Below are 23,801 nucleotides of genomic sequence, written 5' to 3' on the forward strand. Positions count from 1 at the left end.
ATTACAGTATAAACTAGTGATTAGCATAGCTAACCTACAAGGAATTTACTTGAACCATAAAGCAAATAAAAGCAAATATTCTTTTTCTTCTTTTTCTTAACATTAGGTCATGGAACTAAAGGAGTATTTGAGCTTCTGTCTGGATGGCGGAGAACCAAAGAAAATCTGCCCTTCAAAGACAGGGTAGCAGATGCCTATTCTGATGTGATGGTCACCTATACCATGACCAGCTCCCTGTATTTCATCACCTTTGGCATGGGTGCCAGCCCATTCACAAACATAGAGGCGGTCAAGATCTTCTGTCAGAACATGTGTGTCTCCATTCTGTTGAATTACTTCTACATTTTTTCCTTCTTTGGCTCCTGTTTGGTCTTTGCGGGCCAACTAGAGCAAAACCGTTACCACAGCATCTTCTGCTGTAAGATCCCGTCTGCAGAATACCTGGACCGCAAACCTGTGTGGTTCCAGACAGTGATGAGTGATGGGCATCAACAGACATCCCATCACGAGACGAACCCCTACCAGCACCACTTCATCCAGCACTTCCTCCGCGAACATTACAATGAATGGATCACCAATATCTATGTGAAGCCATTTGTTGTCATCCTCTATCTCATTTATGCCTCCTTCTCCTTCATGGGGTGCTTGCAGATCAGTGACGGAGCCAACATCATCAATCTACTAGCCAGTGACTCCCCAAGCATTTCCTATGCCATGGTTCAGCAAAAATATTTCAGCAACTATAGCCCTGTGATAGGATTCTATGTCTATGAACCCCTCGAGTACTGGAACAGCAGCGTCCAGGAGGACCTACGAAGACTCTGTAGTGGATTCACTGCAGTGTCCTGGGTGGAGCAGTACTACCAGTTCCTGAAAGTCAGCAATATCAGTGCCAATAACAAAAGTGACTTCATCAGTGTCCTACAAAGCTCATTTTTAAAAAAGCCAGAATTCCAGCATTTTCGAAATGATATCATATTCTCCAAGGCAGGGGATGAAAACAACATCATTGCTTCTCGCTTGTATCTGGTAGCCAGGACTAGCAGAGACAAGCAGAAGGAAGTCATAGAAGTGTTGGAAAAGTTGAGGCCCCTGTCCCTCTCAAAGAGCATCCGATTCATTGTGTTCAATCCCTCATTTGTTTTCACAGATCATTACAGCTTATCTGTCACTGTGCCTGTTCTAATTGCAGGCTTTGGTGTTCTCCTGATGTTAATCCTGACTTTTTTCCTAGTGATCCATCCTCTGGGAAACTTCTGGCTAATTCTTAGTGTCACCTCAATTGAGCTGGGCGTTCTGGGATTAATGACATTATGGAACGTCGACATGGATTGCATTTCTATCTTGTGCCTTATCTACACTTTAAATTTTGCCATTGACCACTGTGCACCACTGCTTTACACGTTTGTATTAGCAACTGAGCACACCCGAACACAATGTATAAAAAGCTCCCTGCAAGAGCATGGGACAGCCATTTTGCAAAATGTTACTTCTTTTCTTATTGGGTTGGTTCCCCTCCTATTTGTGCCTTCAAACCTGACCTTCACACTGTTCAAATGCTTGCTGCTCACAGGGGGTTGCACACTTCTGCACTGTTTTGTTATTTTACCTGTGTTCCTAACCTTTTTCCCCCCTTCCAAAAAGCACCACAAGAAAAAGAAACGTGCCAAACGAAAGGAGAGAGAAGAAATTGAATGCATAGAAATTCAAGAGAACCCTGATCATGTCACCACAGTCTGAGGGGGTGTAGACTAATGGATTATTTTTCTTTTCCAGTATTGCACAATGATGCAGGGCGAGTTAAGCTCAGACCTCAGCTGCTTGGGCTGGCCAGGGGTAACAAGGCAAGTCAGAGCACGAGTGCATTACTCATGACACATCCAAGTGTCTGCTTCTTGGGGGGAAGAGGGAATAAACACGAGGGGGGAAGTTCTTTGCACCCTTGTTCTCCACAAAGGATAAGTTTCTGGACATGATCTTAGAGCTTTTCCAAGGAATTGACAAATCAAATGGAATGTTAAGGTAGAAGGGCAAAAGAACCAACTACTTTTAAAAAGAAAATGATTAGGAGAGATGGAATAGAGAAGAAATGTGGGCCGCCAAACAGGGGAAAAGACATAGGAAATGTCAAAATCACCATGGCACTTTCCTTGTTTGTTTTTTGAAGACTGGTCAAAGGAAACCTATGCACTTGGGAAGTACGTATTTAATCTTGTCTAAACCAAAGGTCTTCCCAATCCATTTTATGTGTACATAAATATGTATATATGCTTTATATACATATACTTATATTTGTCTTTAGTGTACATTGACATTTGTATGGAGGAAGGTGTCCATTTGCAGATAGGCTGGCCTTTCTCTAAAGAGTCACATCAGCCTTAGCCAAATATTTAGACTCACTGATGTCCATTCAAAATCAATTCAAGTGTCTCTGCAGCAACAGCATTGTTCAACTGTGTAATAAACAATGGTGTGGGTTCATTTGATGATACATATCATACTGTCATTGAGACTTGCTTTGGATGATGTATCAAAAAAAAAAACTCAAAAGGCACTTGAATTAATTACCACATGGACAAGGTTTAAATTATCATGTTAAAACTAAATAGTTGATATGGTTTTTCATTGGCTTTTAATATTTTTCAGTATTTGGAGGGCTGATAAGGCTACCATCAAAGAGCTCAACCACCTGCAAATGAGCACTTGATCCATACTTTCCATACATATGTGTGTAAGGGTACATAATGTGTGTGTGTATGTGTGTGTGTGTGAGAGAGAGAGAGAGAGAGAAAGAGAGAGAAAGAGAAAATTCCATAGTTACAGCATTCTTGTTTTAGATGTTGAAAAATATACTGCCATGGAATACAAATAATTAATGAAGGAGAAAGGAAACATACCTAGGAAACATGTTTTAAAGAGAAATAGAACTCATGCACCATCAATTGGTTCTTAATGTAAGGAAAATATTCTAATCCTATAGACTTTAGTGTGTTCCTTGCATTAATATTTGGAGCATTAACCCAAGCCATGATCATTATAGTAGTGATCACAGCAACAATTGCAATATCATTTTGTAGCTTCTTGCAATATCATTGTTCTTGTTACCTGGAAAGTTGCCTCCAAGGGTGATCAAAGTTCTCCACAGGTGGAATATTAACTGTAACTGCTGCTGAATTCTTTCTCCAAAAAAGTACTGAGGTCAATGTTTTCATTGAGTTAAAGTTTAAAACTTCATCCTAGCAGATACACTGAGTCTGTTGGGTGCTTATAAGGATTAATGCTGTGTTTCCTGTTGCAGAAAATTACTAGAAAATGCCTTTTCCCACACCAAATAGTAACATCATTTATTTCCAGGTAGGACAGAACAAATGACCAGTTGATTGTAAAATCTTCTAGTAAAGTCTTTTACCTGGAAGAAATCTACTGTTTCCCCACTAACTTTGGTTGTATGTTGCTTTGTTCTTAGATTCAGATAAGTTCAGAAAAGAGATTTAAAAAAATTGCATTCTGGTAACAATCTTTGGAAGTGAAACAGATTAATGAAGTAATAAAATAACGGCTTTTACAAGTAGAGTTTGCTATATTATGAAGGACAAGAGACAAGACTCTCTAAGATGTAAACACCGAAGTAAAATTTTATTTATTGAATAGAGTTTGTTTTGTCCTATCTTGGAGCTATTCAGTTTCTACTAGAAATGAGCCATGTCTTTCCCATTGTGTTTTTGGGGGCACAAAATCTAGATATTTGAACATGGAAAATAGTTACCTGTTATAGGGTTATTGTTTTTACATCATTTGTAAATTCATGTCACAGATAACCCTAGACTTTTGCCTCATGAACTGCTGCGCTAGGATGAACTGGTGTTTAGTTCTAATGAACCTCCAAACCATGATCTCATCTCTGATGTAGAAATGTGTGAGGAGTTTCTCTGTTTTTGTTTTGATTTTAGAAATGAGCAGGGGAGGAATTCCCTTTTCACAGATACCCATCATGGTAAAGGTTTTTTTCAAAAGGTGACATTTAATGAGGTGAGAAATCCCATTAACTATCACTCCATTTGTTTCCAGGATGTGCCACACTCCATTCCTTCACTTAATTTTTAAAAGCTGGCCTACTTGAACCACTTGAATTCATTACCACAGATCATTCCACAGGAAGTGTGATCTATAAAGGAATAATTAAGCATGCTAGTAGAAAAGTGTACATGGGGATAGTAGTGTGTGCTACCAAACCACTAGGGCAGTTCTCATATGTTTCTACTCAGACAGTCCCTATTTATGTGAGGAAAAACAATTCTTTTTTTTAGATTACATCTTTAAGGAAGGAAGTATCTAAAGTAAATATAAATTTCTCATTGTCCAAGTGACTAGAGAGCTGGCATTTTGGAATAGACATTATCTTTTCCAGGACACCATGGTACTCTATAGTGAAATGTAGCAATAATTTACTGAAATGGAATTTCTGGTTCTGGAAGAGTCAATCTACCACCTAAAATGCCTTAACTCATTCCTAAGAAGTAATTTAAACCCAGGAAGAAATCTGAGTATCGTCTGACTTCCCAACTTCACTGTGAAACAGCTATTTCCAAGAATTCCATTTACTGAATGCCAAGATACATCCTAAAAGATGAGATCATGATTTGCAGGTAACTCCCACCAAGCTCAGCATTTCCTGGTAGCTTGTGTGCACCACTCCCTAGTTTTACAAGCTTATCCTCATTATTTTGTTCATTTGTGAAGAACTGAGAGTGTTCAAATTACAAACTTATATCTGCTATCAACAGATGACAAATCCACTACTAAAAAAGAAAAAAACCTATGGGAAATAACTCATATTTGAGTATTTTGTTCAGTTGAAATGTGTTTTTCTCCAAAATGAGGGAATTTTTTAAGTTTTCAAACACCACACATTTTCTTTATTTAAATTGAAATGTGGATTGGTTTCCTCCCACCAGAATATAAATTTGAATTAGGAAGTATCTTGTAAACTCTATTTTTCGTAAAGTTAATAAAGCTTCAAAGAGGTACTCACCTAAATTACAGAGATTCTTAATGTCTCCTGGTTGAAGTTAATTACTGGCTAACTTAGGGCATACAAACCATTCTATGCTGGTTACTGTCTTTGGAAATGAAACTTAACAATTTTTAATGAAAGGCATGTTTAGATGTCAGCCCATGAATTCTTGCAGTGACCACGAGCCTCTTTGATAGTTGTGCATGAATATTCTATGAAAGAATTGTCCTTGGTTGTTGTGTAATGTTAGTGTCCCTGTTCAATTTTACTCCCATTTCTTTCTAAAGTTTAGGCTTTACCTTGTGAGGTAAGAAGAATTATGGCAAGTGAAATTCCTACAGTGCTATAATAGCCATCCTTGTACGTTGAATTCAAGAATGTGAAAGCTTTGCCAATTTTGTAATTATCCATAGCACTTTCCCATGATAAGCTAATCCTTATGGCCTGTAGTTAGAGCTAGGGATTAACTATTGCCATTCAGAATTACATGTATTTTTATAAGTTGACTGTAAATATCATAATTACAGTCACATATTTTATTGCCAAGTAGTATGAATGCACAGCACTATGCATGCATTGTTACTAATAGTACATATATTATTATTAAACACACTATTTTCAGGGTTATTGCACATTTCATTAAAATTCTCATATCACTTGTTCATAAATGCCTCATGGGTTTTGGTCCCAAAGGACTGAAGTCCACAGAAAGTTCCTCACAGGGGAAGTAATTTAAAAAGTACTTCCAAGGGTCTCAATCCTAGCTACCCCTTCCAGAATGTTCTCTGGAATATCCTGGTAACTCATCTGGCTTTCAGGTCATAAGCCTCAAAGATCTTGCATTAATCAGTTAGTAAATGCACTTTCATGGCCTTTATTTGCTAATCTCATGGTGAACCAGAGAATATAATACCTTGAGACTAGAGTTTAGATATTTTCTCCTAGCAATTAGAGAATTGAATGAGTTGCTGAACCTCTTACCAGAAGGATCTCTGTTCTCTCTGATTTGTTGGTGGTTATAAATAGTATTGATAGTCTTTTCAAATGTGAACCTGAAAACTGTCATTTATTCCAATTCCCTTTAAAAACAAAAAGCAACAAACAAGAATTTCTTGGTTTTTTGTGTGTTGCCAAAAAAAAAAAATGCCCAACATTGAGTCAAAACCTTATTTATAGCTGAATTTGTTTGCCCTGAATTCTCCCATTCAGAAACGCAACACAAACTCCACACCATCACTATTGTATAGGCCTCTATACAAACTCCTTTATAAAGCAATGATCTGCAGTTACAATGTATAGGGAAGAAGAGGTTTTTTAATTTTTGTTTTACTTTTTGCCTTCAAAATGACTGCTGCAATATTGACCCAAACAAAAGCAGCAAAACCATAAATGAAAGCAACAAGCCTCTTTGCATGACATCCAGCATAGGAAAGACTGTGGATAAGGACAGTAATCATGTTCTAGTTGGGAGATAAAGAGGCATTGTTCGAAATGTGGAGTTGGATCAGATAACATTCAGAAGGATTTAGGGAGATAAGCCCTATATATCTATAAGTAGATGTGAGAAGTAGAAAAATTCCTCATATTTTAATGGTTTAGATTACAGCACAGAGAATCATGTGGTGCCTCGAAACTACAGTCTCTTAACTGCTAGCAAACTTGATCACATGCAAATTGAGCCCACTTGAAGACCCAGTACTCATTTGTCGGATTCCTGACCTGGTCTTTGCAGCAAAAGTGATCCTGAATTTCCAAGCACACACCGGAGTCATAGACCTTTTTGTAATTGAAAGTGAGAAGCTGAGGAGACTGAAAAAAAGCTTCAAGTAAGTGCCCAGATAGCATTTTTCATTCCCAGGATGGCTCTTGGCATTGTTTGGATTTTGACACATAAAGAATACTTTCTTTGATCAGTTTTCTCTGTAATTAATGAGGATCTTTCCATTGCTGTTAGAGAAGTCACTTGCTTTTCTTATGAAATGAAATATAATTTAAAAAGAGCAATATATAGGATCAAGTGTATGTTTATAGTTTAGACGGTGAGTCTGTGGATCACACTGTATCTCTTCTGCATCTCTGAAGATGTTGTCAAAATTATATGGGCTTACACCCTAAACTGAGAACCTCTATAAAGTAGATGTTTTTAATATAATAAAGCATTTGTAAATGAAGTCGTTGCTAATTTTGAAGTTTTATAAATCATAGAAAACCAATCCCTACAATTTTTTCAGTCAAAGCTTTCCCTAAGAGAGCTCTCACAAGTCATGCTAATCATAAAGCCTGAAAATTTTTTTAAAATTTTTGAAAAAAAACCTTTGGTACAAAGGAGCAAAAATCATCCACTGGCTATGTGTGATTGCTGCTCTGTGACATGTATCTGTATTATCTGAGTTGGGATTTTCAGAAGTTCTAGTTACCCATACAGCTAATGGCATGGACTGATAGAAGAATGTTAAGATCTCCTTCCCTTCTGTTCCATTGTAATTACAGCAACCAAATTACCCAAAGGGCATTGTCAAAGAAATAAGCACTTACACATTTTGAAAAATTTCATTGAAGAAATTCTAGGAATAAAGGTGTGAGATTGTTATTGGTGAAAAACAAGCGCAGTTTGTTATAAATAATTTACTTTCTAGTCCCATATAAACTTAGCTTATTTTCTTGGTAGAGGCAGGCTATCATACGTTATGGAGGACACTTGTGCTATCTAATTTTTAGATGGACAATAGAATTTCCCACTGGAAACTGATGCCTTTGTTTGAGTATATTGGGTAGATTCACTGGTTCTTGGTATTCCTATTAACAGAGCTGGAAAAGAACCAGATTATCTATACTCCTGGTACTGTCTGCAGCACCTTTTTTTTTTTTTCAGCATCTATTTTCAAGTAGAATCAGGAAATTCTGGCATCTTTATTACTCAGACATAAAAGTGATAAATTAGGCCTCAAAATTCACCAGTGCAAATATCCCAAAGTTCTACAGAATTTCAGCAGCAACTTTATTATGCTCTCTTGCTAGTTATGCATATTTTTTCCAGCAATTGGCTTTCTTGCTTTTAAATAGGAAATCTGTCACAACTTGAAAAGGGCAGAGATCTCTCCAAGCTACCTCATAAGGGTATTTAAAGACAAAATGGCATGCAACCTTGGACTAAATGGCAGTACATTAAAGCCAAAAAACAGCTGTATTTATCACCTCTCCTTGATGCTCCTTCACTTTGTCAACTTAGACTGAGCTAAATGTAAAATGAACATCCCTCCATGCAGCCCTACTTATACATTCACATTCAGGCAATATAATATTCATCAATATGAAATTTCTCAGGGCAGTTGCTTGGTTGTTTCTCTGCAGACAGCCTAGAGCACAGAAAATGGTTCAGAATGAAAATAGCCTGACATTGGCTTTGAGGCAGTAGTCTACCTAGTAAGAGGTACACTTAAATAAAGGAAAAATTACAAGCGCCCTTTTTATCCATGGAGGGAAAATGTTTGTTTAATTGTCCTAGACAAATAGAAGAAGGTAAAGTTACGAATAGCTGGTAATTTACTTAAATTTCTTTTCCATCATTGCATTAATTTCTGTAAATTAAGCTTCTGAAGTGCAAGTTCTAGGTAGAACCTTAGAATCAGTGAGAGGAAAACTACTATGAAGATAAATTCTTTCCTCATATATAGACAACTTATAGGAATTAAGGATTTTAAACAATTTTATTTTCTTTTTTTCTTTTTTGACAGGCAGAGTTAGACAGTGAGAGAGACAGAGATAGAGTTACAGACACAGAGAGATACAGAGAGAAAGGTCTTCCTTCCATTGGTTCACTCGCCTAATGGCTGCTACAGCTGGCACTGCGCTGATCCAAAACCAGGAGCCAGGTGCTTTCTCCTGGTCTCCCATGCAGGTGCAGGAGCCCAAGCACTTGGACCATCCTCCAATTCCCTCCAAGGCCACAGCAGAGAGCTGGACTGGAAGAGGAGCAACCGGGACTAGAACCTGGTGCCCATATGGGATGCTGGCACTGCAGGTGGAGGATTAGCCAAGTGAGCCACAGTACCGGCCCCAAGGTTTTTATTTCCTTTAGGCAAATGATTGGATTTATTCATCAGCCATTTTTCAATCCACATTTAATATTTTTATCATTAATCATATTGCTTTTTTCCTCTGTTCAATTTTTTATCATTTCCAAAATAACTTTTCCTCAAAGCAATTAGAATATTTTTCCTTAGGCAAAAATGAGCATGTCTAGAAAGAGCTGAATAAGAGCTCAGCAAAATTATACTAGATATGTGAGAGCACATTTGCAAGCCCCAAAGTTTGGGGGAAGTACTACTCATTATTTATGTGTGCATGAAGTTGAAATTCCCCATTTGTTTTAATAGTGACAGCTGACACAGCACAGGACATTCTGCTTAGCAGACATTCAATAGTTATCTATTCAGGGAAAAAATAAATAAAAGAATCTTCCAGCCTCTGACTTTTCAGCCTGAGACCTAATTGAAAGAATTATTTAACAATCTCAATCTGTAAGAACTCTTATTTGGATGTTTTTGTTGTTTTCTGGAATTCTCTTTTATAGCCAGTTATACTGGAATGAGCTCCATTATATAGGAAGAAATTTAGATTTGTTGAAAGTGTTTTTTCTGATAAGTTGAAACGCTAGAGACTAGAACTATATATATCTTCATAATATACAAGAATGGAATGTTACTGAACATAAGAAAACTATCAAAGAATAGGAGTGATTAAAGAAAGTTTCAGCAAGAAAATTTTATAAAATGCAGAACTTCTGAAGAGAGGATGAAGCAACTGAACTAAAATTTGAGAGGTTCTATTTTCTGTTTATTAATTTGGCTTTAAAAAATAAACACATCAGAAGAAGTCTGAAAAACTGAAACACAGAAATTTCCAAAAGCTTGACTATTACCCCTTCAGAAAATGGGACCAGAAATTTTAGGATCAAGGTTCACTGTGGATGAGGTTCTCAAGCACCTCTTGATTGCTGGGGATAGTACTCATTTGCTCAGAAAATATTTGGAATCATCTATTGGTCTCTGTGCTGACTTTGAGGAATAAATACTATGTTGAGGGAATCTGTGGCTAGGATGCTTGAGAAAAGCAAAGAAGCAATCATGAATTGATCCACTTTGAAGTTAGGATAAGATTCTAATAGAGATGGAAGACTGATACCACAGCCTGGGAGAGAATGGAATATAGAAGGACTTTCAGATGGAAAGCAAGTTGTACAGGGTAAAGGCCCTAGCAGAGGACATGACATTAATAGGGACCTAAATGAGAGTGGAAATGGAGAGGAATCTATTCTAAGTAATATTATAAAGCACTACCAGGATATGGGGAGCTGTTCTGAGTTGGAAGAAGGATCATGGGAAAAAATAAAAATAAAAAGCTCTTTCTGAGATGCCTTATTGGGTTTCAATGCGGTCAGAAGTTTATACATTCTAGTCACCCAGCCTTCAGTTCTGTATTTTATCTGTTATGGTCAAGGATACAAAAAGTAAGTAATATCATATGAACATATTATCTATTGCTTAGAATATAGTGATTATAAGAGTCAGTCTAGGACTTAAGTTTGATTCTTCTGATGGTGTTATGTTAAAATGTGCTCTATATCACAAATGCCCACAAGCCATCTGGGCATCTCATCCACACCTGGTGTTGCTCAAAGTGCAAGAGTGAGAGACTGACTTGGATCAATTGGAACCCAAACCCTCCAGGAAAAACAATTCAAACTATCAGGTTAAAAATAATCATCTATGTTAATATCATTAATTTTATCAACAATTCACATAATACCTATCTAATAGGGTAGATTGTGTTTTCCCTACATTATAAATTGTTTTAAGAAAGAAAAAACACTGTAAACAAGTCCTACATCCCTATGGTATATCATCTTTTCATCATAAATCAGTACGAAAGGTGCCTGTCCAGAAAAGTCTAAATTCCAGTTATGTGATTAGAAATAGCAGCACATATGTTTCTCCCCCTGCTTGTCCTTTTCTAAATGCAAATTTAAGACAATACACTGGTTCAAATGCTTAAAACTGTTTTTTAAGTCACTTGCTTATGATTCACTTTTCCTTTCTTTGAACATCCCAGTGAGGTATAATAAATTACATAATTTGAGGCATAAAATAAAACCATTTATACATTAATATTTTCATTTTTTAGTTAGAGTCTTAATTATAATTAGCACTCTCAAAAACCTAGCAACCAAGACTACAAGGTAATTTTGAGGAATATCTTTAAACCTTCATACGAGAAACAAGCATTTCCTATTGATGCTGTGCAGAGCTACAGATAAGGCCGAGTTGCTCTGGGGAGGTCCCATGTTGGAACTTGTTCAAGGGGACATCTGTTCACAGCGTTGTGATGGATATAAATCCACCAGTCAAGTGGCCTTGGGAGACTGGCCAATAAACATACTACAAGAGACATTTTGGAAAATCCCAGTATTAGCAGCACTGATGATTCTCAAATTTTGCTATATATCAGAATGACCTATAGAGATTTTTTATTTACACAAAGGGAACAGATTTCATGCATTTCATATATACATTTTAAGAACATAATGATACTTCCCACCCTCTCTCCTCCTTCCTTATTTATCTTATAATTTTTGCAATGACATACTTTCAATTTACTTTATAACCACAAGCATAATCCTCCACTAAATAAATAATTCAGCAAGCTGTAAGTAAAAAGACCACTGTTCCTCAGGAGTATAGACAAGGGCTATAAAAATAAACAAATATCAAGATGTTGGTTTCATTTATATATATATTACCTTTTTGTATTCTATATATTAGTTATCACAAATCAGAAAAACTATGTTATTTCTCTTTTTGGGACTGGCTTATTGCACTAAGTATAATTGTCTCCAGTTGTATCCATTTTGCTGTGAAAAACAGGATTTCATTCTTTTTTATGGCTGAGTAGTATTCCATTATGTATATCTACCAATTTTATATCCAGTAAACAATTGATAGACATCTGGGTTGATTCCATATTTAGCTATTACAAATTCAGCTGCTATAAAGTTAACTCTTTCATATGCTGCTTTATTTCTTTTGAGTAAATTCCCAAGAGTGGGATGGCTGGGTCACATGGTATATCTATTTTCAGCTTTCTGAATAATCTGTATATTGTCTTCCATAATGGTTGTACTAGTTTAGATTCCCACCAACAGCGAATTAGTGTACCTTTCCCCCCACATTCTTGCCAGCATTTGTTATTTTTTCATTTTTGGATGATAACCATCCTAACTGGTAAAGTGAAACCTCATTGTGATTTTTATTTGCATTTCTTTGATGGCTAGTGGTCCTGAGCATCATTTTATGTGTCTATCAGCAATTTATATTACATAATTTAAAAATATATTTTTCATATCCTTAGTCCATTTCTTAACAAAACAAACCTAGAGAGATTTTTTAAAGTCCCAATGCCCAGATTTCATACCAGATGAATGAAGTCAGCATCTCTGGTAGTGGAATCCAGACCCCGACCCCAGTATTTTTATAAGATCCCCTATTGAATGCAATGTGCAGCAAAATTTGAAAGTCAACGTCTTAGACCAAAAAAGTCAACAAATGGGCCGGTGCCATGGCTCACTTGGCTAATCCTCTGCCTCCGGCACCAGCACCCTGGGTTCTAGGCCCAGTTGGGGTGCCGGATTCTGTCCCGGTTGCTTCTCTTCCAGTCCAGCTCTCTGCTGTGGCCCGGGAAGGCAGTGGAGGATGGCCCAGGTCCTTGGACCCTGCACCCGCATGGGAGACCAGGAGGGAGCACCTGGCTCCTGGCTTCCATAGCAGCCATTTGGAGGGTGAACCAATGGAAAAAGGAAGACCTTTCTCTCTGTCTCTCTCTCTCTCTCACTAACTCTGCCTGTCAAAAAAAAATTTAAAAAAAAAGTCAACAAATTTAATCTAACAAATATTAATAGAGCCCTGATATTGAGAGAACATTTAAAAGCTGCAAGATTAAAGCATCTGTGTCATCTATATCTAGAACACAAGCAAGAACTTGTGTAGAGTCCCAAAAGGAGTACCCAGAAGGCTGAGAGATTATTTCTAGTAGAGCCAGGCCTAGTGGTAGTATATTACATTTAAGACAGCACTTCAATTCTTTGGCCCGAGATTATTGACCATATGGTATGACCAGCCCAAGAAAGCCATACAACAACAAATACATTAATTTGCAATTGTGTAAGTATTGGGTGAGGTATCTGGATCAAAAAATAAGTTAGTAGAATGTTGTGATTTACATGATAAAAGTAATAACGGCCTAAAATAGAATTGTAACCCTGAATATAAAAAAGAAAGAAATATGACTTGGCTACCCAAGAACTTTTGAGAGTCCAAAACAACAGAATATAGTACCCAACATTGGAATATTCAAATCTGTGGGCTTGACAAATACTGTGGATATTACAATAACCAATCATTCACCCTTTGCATGACCTATTCATTATAATACTCTAATTTATATTTTAATAATAATACTCCTGTGGTTTTTAACATGTAAAAGCTATTGTTACCATGAGAGATGAGGAAATCACTGTCTTCCCAGAGAGATTTATTTGGTTCTCTGTTCTTAGGGAAAAATTGGTTTAATTGTTTCACCTTTTAAAAACAGAAAATAAAAGTTGACTCACAGAAAAAAAAAGCAAATTTTAAGAAAACTAATAGGTACATTTGATCTTTTGTACTTTTGTTAAGATTGCTGGATGTTCAGGTACATGATATCTCTATGTATGCAGTCAGAGAATCTACAATAATATCCAGAGTAACCGACATACATAATTACACGTCAATTTAATCATAAAATGTTGAAATTTGTATTTTGTGGAATTTATTATTTCAGTTGACTTAGAAACAAGATGACTGTTCTTCCCACAATTAGACATCTGGTATTCAGTCATCTTTTCTGAAAATTTTTGTAAGATACCTGTATTCTACCGTAAAGACATGGTGTTGTCATTTTTAACCATCAGAATTGGTTAATGTTGAACCAGTATGTAAAATGTAATTTTCACCATATATCCTTACACAAAGCAATTACATAATTCAATAGGGTCTGTCTCCATTTAATTCATTTTACCTATTGTCCTGTTCAACAAATCACAGTTAAAAATATGTGCTTTTTTTAACATTAGTATTAAAATGACCATACATAATTCACTTAAACTCTTTGTGTCCTCTACAGCTTTCATAGAAACTAAAATATGTAAGGAAAGGTGATTCAACTATGCTCTAAAAAATTTGGATCTTGGAACCACAATGGCATGCAATTGGGTCACAGAACAGTTCAATCATCCACCTCCCTTTGAGTCACAGTTTGCACCAGGTAGCTTACTACAAAACACATAATCATGCATTAATTCATTCACTCATCAAATATCTCATTCAATAAGCATCTTAGACTCATGTACGTATCAGGCTTTGAGAATAAATGCAAAGAGAAATCCAGTGTAGCCAAACCCATCAAGGAATTTAGAACAAGGAACGTGTGGGTGAGATAGTTACGCATAATTTTCACAAAAGTACTGGGTATCATTATGGAACAGTGATTCCCAGACCTAAACATGCATCAAAATCACCTGCAGGGCTCATCAAACACAGAGCTCAGGCCTCACCTCCAGAGTCTCTTATTCAGCGGGTCTTGAGGAGCCCATGAAAATTTGCATTCTTAATAAGTTCACAGATTATTCCAATGCTACTGGTCTGAGAAACCACACTTAATATCACTTAAAAAGAAGTTCATGAACAACAGTAGACTTTCTGAGAACAGCTGAATAAAATCTTTCTAGAGAAGGAGGTGAAGACAAGTTCAGCTTCTCACCAGCAGGCCTGAAAGGCTACAGGGTCAAAATTTGCAAGGGCATTTTAGGCTACAGAAACAAAACTGCCTGACATGAGGCTGGGCTTGCCAGGTCTGCCTGTAGATAAAATTCATCTGGAAGGCTGGTTCATCACCCCAGGTGGGGTCCTTAGCAACATGTATTTGCAACCATCTCCTAAGAAGTTCTTCTAGTGAAAAAAACTTAGGACACATTGAGCCAAGGTATGAAATATTAAATAATATACCTTTTTTTTGAGAAGTCCTGGTGTTGAGTGTTTCAACCAGAATGCATAGGTTGGCAGAAAATATACAGGACATGAATTAAGTTTGAATTTTTAATAAACAAGGAATAATATTTTTAGTCTAAGTATGTGCTTTGCAATATTTGGAACCCATCATACTAAAAACTGTTTATATGAAATTCAAATTTAATGTTTTTTATTTGCTAAATTGAACAACATGTAGGATATAGGATATATGTTAGACAGGAAGAAGGACCAAAAGAAATGAGACTAAAGCAATATCATATATCTATAAAACAATATCACTGTATGTAGGATGATACAGATTTAGCACATTGCTAATGAAGCTTGTGGTTCAGAGTCCTCAGCTTGCATAAGTCCTTCCAAGGTCCCGGATATTCCCTGGTAGTGAGTTCACATCATCATAGGTTTATAAAATATTTACAAAAGTAAAAAGTAAAAAAGTAAAAGTAAAAGTAAAAGTAAAAGTAAGTATCAAGCAGAACATAAAAAGAACACCAATAAATACCAGCTCCATGGGGGAAATATTAAGTACTGTGGAAGCCAAAAGTATTTGAGGATATTTGTGTTCTGTTCTCATGAAGAACTGCTACTTGAAGTCCAAATATCTTCACCACTGGCAAAATGAAGTGTACCCTTTGATTTACCCTACATGTGTGCAATGAATTTCCCAGTGGCATACAGAGAATATTCCATTTCCCAAATATATCATCATAAGACATTATGTTCATGAAGCCTCTTAAAGAATTAGTGTCCTATAGGCAAACTTTAGAAGATGTTCTATTAAGAAGCTTATCTTTGTTACCAAAGTGCAGATATGTGTTTAATGAAACTTTATTAAAGTTCCAGATAAGATGTAGTAGGCCTGTGTAAATCAGTTCTTATTCCTAAATAATATTGCTGCTTCTAAATAATCCTGTGATTTAGCAGAAGAAAAGAATACTTAAGGGAAAATGATTCACCACCATGAGTAAGTTAATTGAGAGTCTGGGTTTCCACTAAAAGAAGATAAAGCTGATTTTCCCCTCTGTTCCACTAGAAATTTTAGGAATGAGAAGTAAATAAGTGGAAACCAAGTTGAAAGAGATGAAAAAGAGGAAAATGAGGAGGAAAAAAATTACCAAAATTTTGATCTAGAAACCAAGTGCATTAATGGCCTGATATTTTATTTTTCATCCTCTTAGAAATTTCTACAACAGTATAGCATGAGGAAAATTGTTTTTCTGATAACTTTAGTAAAGAGAAATTAGTCTACAAAATGCATTTTGTTGAAAGTGGCTGTAAGCAAATTTTTGGTCCCAACACCGCCTGAACTGTGGTGTATGTCAGGTTGGGATTATTTTTAAAAAGTCATATTCTAACAAAAGCAATGGTTGGTAAACCCAACAATTCATTAAAGATTGCTCTACAAGGTCAGGCTGATCATTACCAATACCTTTAAGAACTGTTGAAACTCAGAGTCACATGCAAAATGACTCTAGGGGTCAAACATCTCCTTTCAAACATTTCATTAGGTTATCTTTGTGAATTATGTCTAAAGAGTTAGAGTACATAGTTGTTTTCAATAATAGGAAGTATCAACTAAAGGTTCACCAAGACAATGCTTATTGGTTGGAAGAAAGCCTATGAACAACTGGAAATATGGGCAGAAATGTTGAAACTGGGAATTAAAATGGTATGATGAACTAGCCATGCAATTCATTTACCAATGCATTTAAAAAACATTTATTATGTACCAAATACCAAGTCCTGTACAAGGGCAAAGCAATGTTCAAACTGAGCAAATGAAAAAAAAAAAAAGATTGCTGAATATTAAAAATAAGAAAGCAACTGTTTAACTGAAGCACTTGTAATGAGACATTAGTAAGACCAAATTATTATTTACCTGCTATTAAACTAATCTAAAAATTGTTCAAAATCTTAATTTTTGTTGGCCATTAAAAAATAAATTACTTTACATTTTTATTTGTTTTTTATAACAAGCATTAAAGAATGTTAGATGTATTGGGGGTAAAATGGTAAGCTATAGAAGACAAGAAAACCAAGTAAATTGATTAGTGAGTTAACAATACAGAAGATATAAACTTAAGGGTATAAATCATTTTGCTTGAAATTAATACAGCAAATTAATGAGTATAGGTACAATCTGGCTCTAAAGCTCATACCATTACCCATGGAAGAAACATTGTTCAATAGCAGAATCAGGCAAGAAATGAGACACAGAGGGAAAAGTAAACCTAACAAAAGTACATTCACAAAGAAAGTTATGCAGTCATATCCCACACTATTACCACTTCTCATTTTTACTTAAACAGCAACGATTAAGATTCAGGAGGATGGTTTCAATAATGGGAAAATCATGACTAACTGACTTGAGGGGAAGGGGAAAGGCTCTACTAAAATAGAGAAAAACAATCATTTTCCTTCTGGACACTAGGTTCCGAAGCATCTGTCCAGTTTGAAATTTAGCAGAGGAGCAATTGTAATACCCCAAGCATTAGACTGAGACTTATATGTTCCAGTAAAGCAATGATCTTAGAGACATCAAATGGCATCTTCTTATCTTCTTCATTCAATTTCAGCATGGAGCACAAGTCTGCTCACTTGTTGGGCAATACTCAGGGTATTCCTCCACTGCTCATCCATGACCTAATTACTTAAGTAAATGAGTCTCAAGAAATATGTCAAACTAGTGAAATTAGATTTTTGTAGCCTTCTCTCTGATATATTTATAATTTCTGACCCCTACTGATATCTCTGACCTTGCTAGGTAACAATATGCAGAGAAATTTGAGTCATGAGTTCTGAGGAAGAAACATAAATAAAAGCAGACCTTGCAGAGGTTCGGTACTACTACTAATCAAGGAAAGGAGGTTTTACATAGATGGAACCGCTATTTTCTTCAGACAAGGGGAAGAGGTCTACAAATGTATAGAGACCTCTCTCTCTCTCTCTCTCTCTCTCTCTCTTTTTTATTTGACAGGTAGAGTTATAGACAGTGAGAGACAGAGACAGAGAGAAAGGTCTTCCTTCCATTGGTTCACTCACCAAATGGCCGCTACAGACGGCGCTGCACCGATCCGAAGCCAGGAGCCAGGTGCTTCCTCCTGGTCTCCCGTGTGGGTGCAGAGGCCCAAGCACTTGGGCCATCCTCCACTGCCCTCCCGGGCCACAGCAGAGTCGGACTTGAAGAGGAGCAACCAGCCTAGAACCCGGGACCCCTTTGGGATGCTGGCGCCGCAGGCAGAGGATTAACCAAGTGAGCCATGGCGCCGGCCCCTAGATATCTCTTGATTAGAATGGGAAAAGAAGTTCATCACCAGACAAAAACAAGAATTCAGTGAATCTATTCCAAGTTCCATTCTAATGTGTTTGTTTTCATGGCTATATTGTCAATATTCTTTAATTTTCTCATCCTGAATTGTAGATTTCTTTATTTGTTCTTAACTAACAGACAATTTAATGTATTTCTTTCATTTGATTACCCTGAGTTCAGTATTAAATTCTGTAGGAGATAGAGCAAATATATGATGTAGTTTATGCCCCTAAGTTGATAATGATATCTTTGAAGATGCTAATAGAGGAAACAGTCCAGAGCAATAAAACAGAACTTAAAAAATAATTGATGATAAATTACATGGTTCATGGTTTAGACTTAAAAGATTGATATCAAAGATTAATGGCATTAAAACACTTAGAGAAAAAAAAACGCACCTTCGGGTAGGCCTTGAAAAAGGCATTGGATCTGCCTAAGCAGATGATCCAGCTCTTCACAGATGTTGACTGAGGAGGAAGATTCAGGAAAGAGGGCAAGCTCCACTCGGTTTTTCTGAATACCTCCTTCTCTGTAAGCACCGCCCTTGCCCCGGTCTCTGTTGTTTTCTCTGCGACAAGTATGCACCCTCTTGAATATTTTGCTCCCACCATCCTGAATTCTCTTCTTCCCCCAAATAAACATAAGTCTTCCTTACTTCTTTTGGGCTTCTTATTACCTACTAGATAAGTATTGAACATTAGAAAGACCATCCATGACCATCTTATAAATAAAATACATTGTCTCTTTCCCTGTTCTCCTACTTAGTGTTGTATTTGTTTATTGTGTGTCTAACCCCAGGAGATTGAACGCTCTTTGGGGCAGATTTTTTTCTGCTCTATAAACTGCTCTATCTCTAGTACCCTAGAACAGAGCAAGGCACATATTAAACATTTAATGAACATTTAGGGAAGGAAGAAAAGAGGAAGGGTTGGGAAAGGAGGGAGGGAAATAAGTTCAAAGTGTGGACCAATTTCAGGAGAAACTTTGCAGTTTAAGGTCTTTCAATTATAAAGTTAAAGCCATTAGATGCATCTTACTATCTAGCAGTATAGACTTACTAGCAAATTTGAAAGTTTCCTTGCCTTTGAATTCCTTGCCAGGTAATACTGACATGTAGCTCTGCATTCCCTTAAATATTTATCAATAGCTTAAATTTTAACAAAAGCCATGGTTTCCTTTGACAGAGCAGGGACTGTTCTCATATCCCGACTTGTCAATGGAAAGAAAATGAAATACAGCTGAAAAGTGAAAGATTATCATGGTAGCCACAAATCAAAATGAGAGCAATTGCTATGCTAAAGCTTCTCAGGCTAAAGAAGTAAAAAATACTGCCCCAAGCCATTTTCAGCTGGACTTTTAGGAGTATGCACACAAGCACACAAAGCATCCTGACATAGCGTGAGTGAAATACATCATCTGACGCTCAGGAACATTCCTTCTTCCCTCAGAATGAATAATGTATTGGTATTCCACCTACTGCTTCCAAGCTCACATTAATGATTCATTGATTAATCTCAAAAACAGATGCTTGTAATTAAATCACAGGTCCTATAAGATCATTAGCTACATATCTAATAGCTGAAAGAATGAAGGTGAAAGTGGATGTTTTAAATGTGTTGATTCATGAAGGAAAATGGGAAGCATTTCCTGTACAAATCTGACATTTCTGTATTGTTTGCCTTTCTTGAAGAAATCTGTCACCTACATTATCATTTATATGGAACTTCCTTTAATTTCCTTAATGCTAACAGATTTATTATGCAATTTCATCCACAGAAATTTCAACTCAGATGGCTAATGGAGTGTACGTTTATTGCTTGTTCAACTTTCCTACTGTTTTATATTTCATGCCTTGGTTTATTCCTCTTAGAATCTTTCCAAAATAACATATAATTTACATGTGAAGCAACATTGCATTATTTCTGGCAGAAAATGCATTATTAATTATACCACATAGGTGTCAGCATGTACAAATTTTTCTGAAAGTATTATAGATAATATTTGCTTGGGAAGTGTGATAACTTTTATTTACATTAATGTTTTCATTTCTGCCTTGCTCTCAGCTAAAATTCCTACTTATATTTTTATCCACTTGAAGTTGAGGTAAGCTGAGTATATCCAGTTTTCTTCCATACACATTACTATGTCCAACATAAGGAATTTGTTTAGAGTAAGGTAAATATTAAAAACCAAAATCAGCTTTTCTTCTTACACCTGTATCTGAATCCAGACTTGGAGGACGCCTGTCACAAAACTGAAGTACATCTCTGAGCACCTCCCCTCCCCTATGATCATCAGGATATTCGTTCATGGCTGTCACTTGCTATATAATTACTAACTGATCACTTTCTAAAGAAGTGTGCAATAAGTGATTGCAAGGACAACACTCAAGTTTAAATGTCCACAGATGGGGTGATTCTGCCACTTTAGCTTGCAAACTAAATTAACTAAACTGGTTCAGATAACTTTGTGTTTGAATTTGGGTATCAGACATGAAACAATGACATCTTTAGATGTGTTACCTTCAGGCCTCATGGTACTAATATAGAATTATTTAGAAATATCGTTTGCTCCAAAATTACTACAGTGAAATTAACTTGGAAATATATGTGTAAAAGTGCCAGCTTGCAAAAGAATATTTAATGGATGTTATTTGTCTGTTTATTCTCAATGTAGTATCATCCTTTTTAGATTACTTCATTCACAACTTTTTAATTGCCATTCCCCAAATGAAAGTAAGTAATGTGTTAACTAATTAGCAGCACTTACATTTGGATACCATTGCAGAGACACAGGAGCACTTTTAACTGAACAACTGCGGGTTCAAACGATTTGGTGATGGTAAGAAATTGATTCATTGCAATGCAATATTTTTAAAAATTATAATGCAATAAAGAAATGTAGGTATTGCATATGACTTCTACCCAGGCTCCTTATTTATTATGTGGACACAAGATGTATTCTTTTATCTTGCCAAAAGACCGTGGTCAGGAAGTTTGTTTGATGCCAACTTGTTCTAGGACAGAAGTTTTAACAACATATTTTTTAAATGATATAGTATTTTAAGGAAGAAAATGCATATTCACATGAAGCTCTGTATTGTCAATGTGCATCTGTTCTTACTATTCTGGAGAGAAAAAAATAAGATTTCCAGTTTTCTGCTGATCTGACATCACTTCTCATAAGCAGCACAATACACCAGCAAAGAGTTAGCACCACTCTCATACAAAACTGTTGAAAGAAAAAGGAATTGTTCTGAAAACATGTAAAGCAACACTGATCATATATAGTTTTTTTCAGGTGGGGAAATATTATATAGTATGAATTCTTGTGTCTAGGCCTTCTTCAAAAGATCATTGGGCTGGATCCAGGAGACTCAAGAGCCCCGTAAGCAATCTGGATTATTTGTCATGCTTCAGCTTTTGGCAGTTTTGATTCATTACCAATTATTAATATCATTATTTAAGTATGAATATTGTTCATTCTCATCATGAAAAGCTATCACAAACAAATATGGATTTATATAAAGGTTGATGATGACTATATGCTTTTTTATATTAGAAGACTATGTGAAAACAAAATTAATCTAATGAATGCAATTAATTATTTTAACTTTTCTATTAGGTATAAAATGTTCATAAAATTATTCTCTCTATAATGTACCAAGATTTATCAGCTTGTGTAATTTTTATAATCAAAGGAGTCTGGTTTTCTAATTAAAGTTTTGTCAAAGAAAATGAATTGTGTTTTTCTTTCCTTCCTTGGAGGCCTATTATTAAAATGCCAAAACTACTATCCAGGCTTTCTCTCCTCCTCTATGTGGTATGCAAATAAATTTGAATGCAGCCAACACACCTGGATCTGGGGTTCTTTCAAATTCCCACTACTGGGGAAAAGACAAAAACAAAATCCTTTTTCATATTGGAATACCACTACAAGAAGCTAAAACCAATAGGCCCATGTAATTAAAAGCTGAGTATGTGGGGTACCTAATCATGCTTACACAGAAGATGCCCTTCCAAGGACCAATATTGAGGTGCAATGGGTGAAACTGCTGCATGAAACTGGCATCCCATATCAAGTCCCAGATGCTCTCCTTCCTACCTTCCTATCCAGCTCCCTGCTATCGCACCTTGGGAAGGCAGCAGGAGATGGCCAAGTACTTGGGCCGCTGCCACCCATGTGAGAGACCAGGGTGGAGTTCCTGGCTCCTGGCTTTAGCTTCACCCAGACCTGGCTATTGTAGACATTTGGGAAGTGAACTGGGAGACAGAAGATATTTCTGTGTCTCTGTCTCTCTGTCTTTCTCTCTCCGTCTCCCCACTCTGGCAATCTTTCGATAAATAAGTGAATGAATGAATAAATGAATGAATTTAACAAAAAGAAGTTACCTACTCCCAATTTGGGGAAAATCATTAAAATGTGATCATAAACATTCTCAACCTTCCTCAAAATGAAGCTGTCAGGTCTCTACACCTTGCAACTCTTAAATATTTTATTCTAAAACCCAAATGAAAATACTTGATATTACCATGAATATAATCACTGAATCTCAAAATCATGCTATTGTAGGAAATAATAACAAGAAAAACCATGAGAAAAAAACAAACACTAATGTGCATACGTTGACAATGCCATTACAATACTTCCTGTGGAAATGTAAATGAAAAAAATGCCTGATAAAAATTTTATTCAGAACTTTTCTTCTCCAAAGAACCTGCTTTTCTAATTTGTTGAGAGCAAATTGTGGAAGAATAACAAACAAGAAAACCGGCTTCAAAATTATCAACTTCAGCACCATGTATCATTGTAATTTCACTCCTTTGACACTGAAAGCCTACCAGGTCCCTTAAGAATTCATACTAAAGATACGGAGGTCTCTAGGAAAGGGGACAGATATTGGAGTCAACAGTAGTGAATATTAACAGCTTAGTTATCCATTTATTAACACCATAACTGGGATTAGCAAAAATGAGAATTCTGCCATTTTCCCTTCTAAAAGATGGTGTATTATTGCCCTAACAGAAAGAAAAGGAAATTTTAAAGTGTCAGCTCCTCCAGAATTTGCTAAAATCCAGAATTCACTTTTTGAGAGGGTCATTTTAAGGGTTTAGAATTTTGGTACAGTGGTTTAAACTAACATCTGTGATACCAGCATCCCATATGAGTGTCAGTTCAAGTGCCAGCTTCTCCACTTCCTATCAGGCTCCCTTCCAATGCACCTGGGAAGGCAGTGGAAAATACCCCAAATACCTGGGCCCCTCCCACTCATGTCAGACACCCAGGTGAAGTTCCAGGCTCCTGGCTTCATCCTGGCCCAGCAGTGGCCATTGCAGCCATTAAGGGGGTTTGAACC

General features: G+C 36.4%; 1 protein-coding gene across 3 annotated transcripts in view; it reads left to right on the top strand.

Moving 5' to 3' along the window:
• Positions 1–22,173, top strand: part of PTCHD4 (patched domain containing 4) — a 218,590-nt gene extending 196,417 nt beyond the window's left edge. For all 3 annotated transcript variants that reach the window (XM_089333212.1, XM_017345172.4, XM_051854649.3), the window contains one exon: positions 107–22,173. In XM_089333212.1, the coding sequence (XP_089189338.1) occupies positions 107–1,740 (1,634 nt within the window). In that variant the 3' untranslated portion in view covers positions 1,741–22,173. The remainder of the gene's footprint in view (positions 1–106) is intronic.
• The last annotated feature ends 1,628 nt before the right edge of the window (positions 22,174–23,801 follow it).

The sequence above is a fragment of the Oryctolagus cuniculus genome, chromosome 5 (assembly GCF_051225735.1).
Source record: "Oryctolagus cuniculus isolate XC-2025 breed Fujian yellow rabbit chromosome 5, ASM5122573v1, whole genome shotgun sequence".
NCBI lineage: Eukaryota > Metazoa > Chordata > Mammalia > Lagomorpha > Leporidae > Oryctolagus > Oryctolagus cuniculus.